An 11,393-nucleotide genomic window follows, 5' to 3' on the forward strand; every position below is an offset into this window, starting at 1 on the left:
GTAATAGGCATTTAACAAAGTTTCCAGGTAACCAATGAAGAATATGTAAGTTTGTTAGATCATTTATAAGAATATGATTGTGGATGAAAATGTGTGGGCAGTCACTTCGACATTCTTATAATTTTTTGTTGAGATTAGAAATTCAGTTATTGTGTTTTGTTCCAAAATCTAGCTTAGATCTTCAAGCTTGTAGGCTCACTCTGCCCTTCTCCCACCAGACTTTATGGGGCAAACATATTTAGACCAAGTAAAACCGTACTGTTTAAGCATGAATGAGCATATGGAGTTAATGAACTGATTGGAATGATGAGCTTGGGCCAAATCCTTAAAAGCAAAACGTTGAAATGGAATAAAGATTATATTTCCACTCATTGAAAGTATTCCGACAGTTTTAAGCTTGCTGCACAAAGGGGAGAGATTACACGCGGAGTCCGGACGCAGAGAACGGTTCGATTTTGTGACTATGAACAATAAAAGCACAGTGGTGGTAATTACTGTACTTTTACTATTCACAATCACAAAACGGAACAGTTCTCTGTGTCCCAACTCCGCACGTAATAATCTCTCTATGATGGGAGCTTAAAGTAGAGCCAATCTTTCAAATCAGACAGGCATCAATAACAAATTCCCGTACTGACTTTGTATAAAAGAGGGAAGAGAATAAACTAGGAGAAACATTCTCTTGATTCCAAATAAAAATTGTTTCAGAGGAAATTCAGAATATTGAGATACATGCATGGGCATAGTGTAATGATTATTGGGAATAACCTTTTAGGCGTAATTAACATTAACGTATAGAAAATGCAGAATATCAGCAAAAACAAGCGAAGGAAGTCTTAATTTCATGAAATATTTTGTGTCAGAATATTAGACTTAAATGATCATAATAAATTTTCGAATTTATTTAAAAATAAGTGTGATGTATAAATACTTTATATTCTATTCATCTGAAAAAAAATAAAATTTTTTTATTGTTGAATAAAAATCTGATTGAATGGATTCAACAAAATCTCCCAACAAACAGAAAAATCTGCTCATCACTTATTTCATTAGATCATACTCTGAAGATACAAAGAACTAGGAACTTAACAATTTCAACTGAAATACATGATCCAAACCCACCAACCCTACTACAAATTTATTAACTAAGCGTCGTTCTTTGAAAAACCTCACAGAACTTAAATTATCATAAGCATGCACACAAACACCCCACACACAAAAGAGCTAAAATCCACACTTAATGGCAAAAAGAGTTTTTTGCTCAACTCGTGGTAGCCTGGAAGATCCCAGTCTTGAAGGTTCGGCCATCTGATTGCACATTCACATACGCGAAGAAGGATCCTTCAACTTCGACATCATTGATATTCTTCTTGGAATTAATATTGAGGAAGTACATAAAACCATTACCAACCGGCCATCGCTTGGCACTTACCACCTCGATAAAAGAAATCAATGAGTTTTGTAAATTTTCTTTTTCGACAGCGAACTTTCCGAGTTCCTGTACGGCACTGTTGTGCTCAACATCTATTATCACCTCAATATCATTGGCATTTCCAGTGGTAATAGAGATGTGGTTGAGGAGGACGATGGCAGAGAAGAGGAGAATGATATTACGTGTGAACGCCATGGATTATTTCTAGCTTGCTTTCTATCTCTGTATGAATGTTAGGCTTTTGATTTGGTTACGTTGTAGGCGAAGGGTGAGGATGGAGTGCAAGTTTCTTCATTCTTTTATAGGAAGAAATACGTAGGGCTTAATAATTAATTATTTTCTTGAAATATTAAACACTCTGAAACAGTAAATGTTATTACTAATTCTTTTTGAAGATTAATAATGAAAAATATGTTTATACCATTTAAATAAATATGATTTAGCTCAAATTTTATGTTCCTTTATAATTTTTTTTGGAACACTTAGGCTAATAAAGATAAACTAACACACATCATCTACATAAAACTCGAATCGAAGATTTTTTGGTTGATAATCAAAGCTCCAAATTAATAGACCAAGATGAGCTGCGACCAGTCCAAAATTCCACGACATATTTATTTTGTTTAGAGGAATATCTTCTACGTTATTTTTAGCTGGTATCGTTTTTTTTTAAGAAGAACTTTAAACATTCTTTTTTGTCTATCATAGGTTAATGCCATACCAAATAGCTGCAAATGGACAGGCTGCAAATGCCAATCGTTGCTTTCTTGACATTTTTTTTCGTTAAAAATAACGCAAAAAAACATTTAAAGCTGTAAAGATAAGGAAATTGGACTACGAATTTTGGTCTCTAAATAGTTTAATATAAGGAGTGAATTCCTACATGACAATCGTCGATTAAGGGCTGCAAGGTTGTCTACCTTGCCAGCTAATCATATGACTTGTTTCCTTGTGTTTTATTTTTTAATATTGAAAACTACAAAAAATATATAATAATAATAATAATAATAATAATAGCTAAATTTAAGAAGGGTAGATGCGCTAGAGATTTTGGCGCAGTTAGAAAATGCTAAACAGTTCTGCGCAAGCAATGAATGCGTCAACAGTTTTAGCGCACTCAAGAGTGAGCCAAAGGTTTCATGGGCATTCTTCAGCATTCCCGCGTGCTTTTCCAATAAAATCTGGTTTTTGAGTAAGAAAACTAACTGTAGGAAGAAAATATAAATTGACTTGTATGTCATTTTATATAAATTGAGTAATAAAATATTAACGGTAAAATGATCAGGTGAAAATGTACTGAATTAGGAATGGGAGTCCCACCTACTTTCTCCGAAGCGAACCTACAGCAATTATAATCCCCAATAAGAGTCCAAGGGAGATCAACAATAGGAGCAACCTTAGCAATATCCTCCCACAGAATTTTACGGTCCAGACAGTTGTTGGAAGCATATATAACAGAGAGTTGATAGTGGAGAATTCCCAACCAGTAGAGAGCCAGAGATCAGTTGAGTAGTGATCAGAGAAGGAATGAATTGAAATTTAGCAGGATTCCATTTGAGCCAAATTCTCCCAGAGTTTGACAGATGGAAGTTGTGACAACTTTGCTCATTCGGGAATAGGTTGTGGGAAGCTTCGAAGAAAACGGATCACAAAAAGACTGTGTATGAATCCTGTTCTCTAATATGCAGACCATATCCAGTTTGAACGAGTCAATAAGCCTTTTGCAACACAAAACTTTATCAGGCCGGTTAAACCCCCTGATGTTCCACACCGCTATGGGTGGAAAAGACATTAGGATTTTTGTTGAGAGGGGTTTTTTTTTGACCTGCTTCCCATTAGCAGATTTTTTGGAGGCTACCGTAGGCTGTTGTGATTTCGACTTACCAGCCATTTTAAGGTTAGAAAGCTGACCACCATCAACAGCTTTTTCAGACATGGCATTATCATTCTCGGTTAGATCTTCAGTGTGGGTGGTGGATTCTTTCTCAGTGTTCAGTGCATCAAATTTGTTAGGAGAAATAAAGGCTTTTTGAACTGAGGAAGACTTAATGTTTAGGACACTATTGGAAGATGAAGTATCATTGTTAGGGGAGTTTAAGTTTGGAATTGTCGAAACAATAGCATCTGCATTAAGCTGGGTATCTTTGAAGGAGGTGATTTGGGGAGGAACCATTTGTAGCGGAGCAGATTTAAGAGAGGAGGGAGAGTGGGGTTGGTAATACAAGGCTTGATCAACCACAGTATGAGCACCTTGCATATTAGGGGTCGAATCTTGAATGTGATCTATGTCGGTTGAAGGTACAGGTTTAGAGAGAGGAGGTCTAGAAATTTTTTGAGTTCTGGACTGGTTGCGGGACCGAGGGAATCTACTAAAGCTCCGACCTCTGTTTTTTGTTTCTTCATTAACTTTACCATTAGAATCCACATTAGGTTTTGAAGGGCAAGAAGATGAAAAATGCATTAACGACTTACAGTGAAAGCAAGGGAAAGGGCGCCACTCATATTGCACAGACAAGCTTACCACATCACCATCCAAGGAAACTTGAATTTCATCCGGGTAGGTAGCATTGCAGTCAACTAGGACGCAAATTCGAGCATACGTGAGTCGAGTCTTAAGCTTCGTAAGATTGTCTGCGGCTATAGGGACACCAATCTTGCTGGTTATCCGCGAGATGCCTTCCGAATTCCAGCAAGCAAGAGGAAGATCGTGGATTTTCACCCAGATCGGAACTGTCTTGAAGTCTTCCTTTCTCGGTTTAAACTTAGGATGCCATTTCTGGAGCACAAACGGTTTACCAAGTAGAACCAAACTCCACGAGACCATACCAGTTCAAAATCTTCTACACAGGAGAAACGCAGGAGAAAAAAACCATCGTTTAGAGAGAGTAACTGGACAGAGCCTTTCAAGGACCAAGTCTTTTTGATAGCACCCAACAACGACTCATAAAAAGGTCGTCTCCCTATCGAATAACCAACTAAACAAAGTTTCCAGTCCTCACCTCCCTTTGAAAGATTTTCCCCCGAGAATGGAATAATCTCAGGTTCCGAAGGGAAGTGGGAGAAGTTGAAAGCTTTCGGGGAGTTGTTGTCGGGAGCAAATACTTGATTCCAGTTCTTAGGAGCTGGAAGAACCGCCCTACCAGAAGACGAACCGAGCAGGGGAAAGTCCGAAGCTAGGAGAGCAGCATCCATTAGAAGATGAAGAGAGAAGCCTCTGGCTTAGCCAGAGGAGGAGGTGGCGGCGGGAGCGAGTCAGCAGAAAAAACCCTAAAATCGCCTCGCAGACGACTCCTTCTCTCCCGAGCACATATCTCTGTATGTATCAATGAATACAGAGTTTTGGTGCATTATTAGATTTCAATAACATGATATTCAATAACAGCCTGATGGATTTGCACTCTGTTGGTTGCAAATTTACTTGGTTCAATCAATGTACGGATCATCCTATACACATTAAACTTGATAGAGTTTTGGTTAATGAAGGTTGGGTTAAAACTTTCACTGATTCATACTGCTCCTACCAGAGTTCATCCTGTTCTGATCACTGTCCAATCATTATTCATTATGGTAGGAATTTCCAGGTGAACCACAGATTTCTATACAAAAATTACTGGTCTATAATTGATAAGTACTGGGAACTTCTTCTTGACTCTTTTTGCTTGCCTATCTCGGGAAATCCGTTATCCCACTTATGTAACAGTTTGAGAATTTTAAAGAGTAGTCTCAAAACTCAAAATTGGGCCACTTCTTCTACTATCAGTAAGCATATGGATCAATGTCTTCATAAGCAAAAGTATATTCTGGATGCTTTGCAATCTGTCCCTACCAATACTTTTATGAATCTTGCTTACAAGGATGCTAATGATGAGCTTGCAAACTTATCTTCTTTGCAAGCCTCGTGGATTATTCAAAGGGCTAAGGTCAACTGGTTAAAACATGGGGAAGACGACCTTAAATTCCTATATTCTAAGATCCGGACTAAAATGGGTGGCACCAAATCTGTTGTTAATCTTCTTGCCTGTAATCCCCTTTCCACTAGAGCTGATGTGGTTAATTCCATTATACAGTACTTCCAAGAATTATACAATCCTACTCCACCTGCTTCTCTGGAATTGGACTCTTTCCCGTTAGGCAGTGCTTTGCCGGATGCTCATGTATCTTCTATTATCTCTACTGTGACTGATGATGAAATAAAAAATACGGTATTTTCGGGCTCCTCCTCATCTGCTCTGGGGCCTGATGGCTTCAACTTCCATTTTTATAAAACGGGGTGGCATATCCTTGGGCCTACTATTTGCAGGGCTGTTCATTCCTTTTTTCTTAAAGGATATATGCCTAATGGAGTTAAATCTACTGCACTTGCTATTATCCCTAAACATAAAAATGCAGCCAGTATATCTGATTATAGGCTTATAGCTTTGTGTAATGTCTTGTACAAAATTATCACCAAGGTGATGGCTGCTAGGATAAAACCGATTATGTGCTTGATTGTCAAGGACAACCGAGCGGGATTTGTGAAATCTAGAGTGTCGACTGACAACATATTGCTTGCTAGTGATATCCTTTATTATGCAGGGAAAAGAGGAGGCGCCAATCTTTTTTTTTGTGCCAAATTAGACTTTAAAAAGGCTTTTGATTGTGTCTCTAGACAGTTCCTGTTGGCTAGGCTCTTGCAAAAAGGTTTTCCTAATGTGTTTGTAAATTGGATCAAAGCTTTGTTTCTGATGTGAATTATTCTATAGTTCTTAACGGTGCTCTTGAAGGGTACTTCTCCTCTACTGCAGGGTTGAGGCAGGGGTGTCCTCTTAGTCTCTACCTCTTTTGTCTGGTCATGGATGCTTTCTCCAATCTTCTTGAGGGGAGGGGTTTCAAAGGTGTTACTACTGATAATTATTCTCTTACTCATTTGCTCTATGCAGATGATGTTTTGATCTTTGGGGAGGCCACAACTGATAACTGTAAAATTCTTGCTTCGGTGCTGAGGGACTTTGCTAATTCCACGGGTCTCTACATCAATTATGAAAAAAGCTCTATCATGTTCCCTAAACATCTGAGAAATCACCTTGATATTTGTCATGAGCTATCTATTCACACCATAGTAGATAAAATTACCTACCTTGGTATACCTCTTTCTTTTTATTGGCTTAAAATTGGTGATTTCCTCCCTCTGCTGGATTGCTTAAACAGGAAACTTAATGGCTGGAAAGATAATTTATTGTCTTTTGCTGGTAGACTACAATACTTGAAATTCACCATACAAAACACTATAGCATATTGGATACGTGGTTCTATATTGCCTAAAGCTATATACAAAGTCTATAAAAAATTATCCTCTAGATTTCTATTTTTTGGGGATGTTAACTCTGGAAAGAAGCTTCATATGCTCTCTTGGGACAAAATTTGCAATCCTAAATCCAAAGGTGGACTGGGTATCCCTTCTATACAAGCCTTGCAGTTTGCTTACCACTGCTCTGTAATCTTCAGGATGTATAATTGCACTACTCCTCTTTCCATCTGGCTTCTTACCAAATACAGATCTCCGTGGAAGGCGCCTCTGGTTTCTGCATCTAAACTCTGGAAATCAATCTGTAAAACTACTGTGGACTCTAAACATTGCTTTAAATTCTCTATCACTCAAAACTCTACTGTTTCTCTTAAATGGGATCACTGGTGCCATAACCTCACGTTAGGGGCTTTTATTGGCGATGCTAACCTTGATATCATTCATGATATTCCTCTTTCTGAGCTCATTTTTGGAAACACTTGGGATCTCTCCGGTAAAATTCATACATCCCATCATCAGGTTTTTTATGGCATGCAGATTTCGGATAGTTTTGGTGCTTGTCTGTCTTGGAACAATAGTAAAAATGTTTGTTTCAAACTTTTTATAGATGAATTCTATTCTGAAAAATCAGACTGCTGCTGGGTTAACATGATATGGCATAGGGGACATATTCTTAAACATACGGTTTTTGTTTGGCTTGCTTTAGCTGGGGGTTTAAAGACTGCACATGCTCTCCTTACTAGAAATATTCATGTTCCTCTTGGCTGCAGTTTATGTAATACTCATAAGGAATGTGTGTCCCATTTATTTTTTGAATGCTCTTTTCGTTTGATATTCTTAAGAGTATTATCCCTGGGATGTGCATCTTTCTCTTTAGACCTTCTATTATGCAACTTTTTGACTGGTTAACTGAAGCTTTCCACGAGAAAAAAGAAGTTTTAAAACCTTTAAAGGTGGCTATCTGTTGTATTATCTACTATATTTGGAAAGAAAGGAACAATAGAAGATTTGGAGGGAAATATCTATGCAAGACTACTGTTTTGTTAAGTATCAAAAGGAATCTGCATATGAAGCTTATGAAATGGAAGAATTATACAGAAATTTTGGAAATTTTCTAATGAGCTGGCCGTGCTGGTTGCATCATCGGGTTCCTGTCCCTGTCCCTTCGTCTAAAGCCTACTGGCCTGACTGGACAATGATGAGGCTCCCTTTGCAGGTCCCTTGGATGGTCTTCGGGCAACCAGGGTATTTCGTCTTCTATCTTTATTCTGAGTCCAGCCCTTATTGGCTTGGGAGCAGGTTCAAATTTTGGTTTGTTCCTCCATAGTCTTTTATTTTGCTTCAACAGCTTCTATTTGCTGTTAGTTTTTTTTGTGTTTTTTTTACTTAGTTCAGGTCTTACTTCTTTTGGCCTACTTTTGGTGATTTTTATCACAGATGTAATTTTTTGTTGATTCAATAGAAGGGCCAAGCCCAAATTTCCCCCCCCCCCCCACCCCAAATTCCCCCCCCCCCCCCAAAAAAAAAATGTACTGAATCTGTATATGATTATTTTTCATTAAGCATGACATTCATTTTGGGACATAATGCATGCATATATATGAGTATACTCAATCTATCTATATGTACTAATAATTGTATTCGATATGTGAAGAGAAATCAGAGAGCCTAAGAAGAGTCGACATATAGGTTTATTGTAGATAAAACATTCTCATTGATATTGTAGAGAATATGTTATAGATTTATAGAAGTAAAGAGTAATCATGATTTGTAGAGAGTGGTATCCCTTATGATGGCAGAGCCATTAGCCGCAGGTGAGTAATCTACATTTGAGACAGCTAAAGCAGAGCAGTCTGTAAGGGGACCACTAGTAGAACATTCTATTTGAGTGTGCTAACAGCCCCCCGCAAATTTAGTGTCCAGATTCTGGACAGATAATTTCGTTCGGAGTTGTTGAAAGAGAAGAAGAGGAAGCAGTTTAGTCAAGATGTTCGCTGGCTGATCCAGAGAGTGAATATGTTGAATTGTGACTTGTTTGGATTATATGTGATCACTAATGAAATGATAATCTAGCTTGATGTGTTTGGTTTTGGCATGGAAGGCTGGATTGTGAGCGAGAGCAATTGTCGAGGTGTTGTCATAATGAATGGGAGTTGGATGTAGCTGAGTAACCTGAAATTCTTGTAACAGTCGGTGGAGCCAGATAACGTCGGAGGTGGTTGTGGAAAGAGCACGATATTCAGCCTCATTCAAGGATTTGGCGACGGTTGGTTTCTTCTTAACTTGCCATGAGATGAGATTTAGTCCGAGAAAGGAGCTCATCCCAAAAATTGATTTGCGATCTGACCAGTCAGCGGCCTAGTAAGCATCAACATAAGTGTGAAGTTGGAGATCGCCTATTCGAAATGTTAACCTGAAGGTTTGTGTGCCTTGGATGTATCTGAGAAGATGTTTGAGGGATTGAAATTTCTGGTTGGAGGGATTGTGCATAGATTAGCATATGCTGGTGGTGGCGAATGATATATCGGGCCTTATAATTTTGAGGTACATGAACGCTCCTACTAATTTCCTGTAGAAGGAAGGATTGTAATAAGGCATGTAGGAGTCTGCATTGCTGGAAGGCTTGAGAGCCATAGGTGTGGATGTCGGTTTACAGCTGATGAAACTGGCTAGTTTGATAATTTTGAGGTACAAAAATGAGAGTGAGTATCAATGAAAGTTACATAGTAGCAATATCCATTAATAAAAGGTAGTTTGTGGCTCCATTAATTTAGCTAATGACTTCATGACTCGATGCTGAGGTAAGGTGACTTGATGCTCCAGAGTCCAAAATCCATTCAGTAGTGTTGTGACTTTGTGGTTGAGATATAAGAGCTCAAGGAGGGCCCGACGACGAGTAGTTCATGTTGCATTTATGCCAGCAATCAAGAGCAAAATGGAATGTGTTCCCACAAATTTGATAAGTAGGCCGTGTATTTCCCTGTGTGGATGGAGGGCGATTGCTATTGGACTGCAGTCTGGGTGAGAAGGAGCACCCGTGAGAGTTGCAATGGCCTCGATTGCTTCTGCCGCATCCTGAGGAAAAGGCTACATTGTCTGCAGCGGGAGGAATGTCACGTTGTAGTTTGTTGTTGACATGTATTTCTTTACTATAAAGAAGAGAATACAAGGTGTCTAGACTGATCAACAGTTGTGTGGTGTGGATAAAGGTCTTCCAAGGGATTGTAAGATGATGGTAGATCATTGAGAATGTACATGATAATGTCTTCTTTATCCACTTGCGATCCGGTAGAGAAAATGTTGTCAACTAGTTGTTTTATCTGAGAGAGATACTGCGTCATCATGGAATCATTCAATTGGATGCTATGTAGCTCATTTTTGAGCTGAATGAATCTCAACCTATTGGTAGGCTACAAGAGATTGGCTAGTGTTCCAGATCTCAGCAGAGGTGGAGAGCTGAAGGACATAGGGAAGAACTCAGGGTGAAATGATTGAGAGAAGAGCGACGATGAGGTTTGGTCGATGAGGAGCCAAAGCTTCAGTTCGAGATATGAAGAAGGTATGATCAAATGAACTTGTTTTCCTGTGAGATAGCCATCAAAACCATTCACCGTGAAGAGCTTGTGCACTTGCAGGCTTCAAATGGCATAATTCTCCTTTGTGAGTTGGAGATTGATGATAAGTTGGAGATTCATCGTAAGAAACTTCAATGGAGCTAGAACTATGAAGTCCGCCATTGTTGCAGATAAGGAGGATGCCGGAGTGGTACTGGAAGAGTATGAACTTTGTTCTGCCATGGAGAAACAAGGCGGTGGAGCTCAGGGCTCTGATACCATGAAGAGAAATCAGTAGCGTAAGAAGAGTTGACAAACATGTTTACTGTAGATAAAATAATCTTATTGATATTGTAGAGAAGAGGTTACATATTTTATAGAAGTAAAGAGTAATCATGATTTATAGAGAGTGGTATCCCTTTAGATGGTAGAGCCGTTAGCCACAGGTGAGTGATCTGTGTTTGTAGATGGCTGGAGCAGAGCCGTCTGTAAGGGGGCCACTAGTAGAACATTCTATTTGAGTGTGCTAACAATATGCACATGATGTTCATTATTATGAGATGAATGATATAAAATGTATGTGAAAAAGGTGATGTTAGTATGTAATTTATTTACTTAATTACACTAATAGACAGAGAGTGACAATTCTTTATAGATGATAGATATGAAAGATGATAAATGATAGATAAGACTGATGATAGATGATATACGATGGATAAGATCTATGATAGGTGAAAGATAAGCCTGATGAAAAATGATTAATGATAGATAATATCGATGAAAAGAAGATTGATGATGGATAAGACTGATGATAGATAATGATAGATGACAGATGAGATGATATATATGACTAATGATTGATTAGTTTGGTTCCTTCTAGGTTGGCCCCAAGATGGATTAGTACATGATATGTGATATACATTGATTTTGTGTGAACTTTGTGATGGGAATACTATGACCAGTTCTGACTTGGTCCTGATTCTCTAATGAGACTAACTGACTTATTTAATGATAATAAATACAAAAAACGCCAGAAGATTTAGGCACAAAAATTACCAGTGATTGCCGATTTGTACCGATAGTATTACCGGTGGTTAAATCACTGTTATTGTCAGTAGCTAAA

At 38.4% G+C, this 11,393-nt stretch overlaps 1 protein-coding gene across 1 annotated transcript; it reads left to right on the top strand.

The window, feature by feature from the left end:
• Positions 1-4,818: 4,818 nt before the first annotated feature.
• LOC110107899 lies at positions 4,819-10,568 on the top strand. The gene is made up of 6 exons (XM_020838341.1): positions 4,819-6,112; positions 6,175-7,509; positions 7,790-8,015; positions 8,112-8,155; positions 10,126-10,198; positions 10,400-10,568. Exons 1-6 carry the CDS (start codon positions 4,819-4,821, stop codon positions 10,566-10,568), a joined length of 3,141 nt encoding a protein of 1,046 aa, XP_020694000.1.
• The last annotated feature ends 825 nt before the right edge of the window (positions 10,569-11,393 follow it).

The sequence above is a fragment of the Dendrobium catenatum genome, unplaced genomic scaffold (genome assembly GCF_001605985.2).
Source record: "Dendrobium catenatum unplaced genomic scaffold, ASM160598v2 fragScaff_scaffold_488, whole genome shotgun sequence".
Lineage (NCBI taxonomy): Eukaryota > Viridiplantae > Streptophyta > Magnoliopsida > Asparagales > Orchidaceae > Dendrobium > Dendrobium catenatum.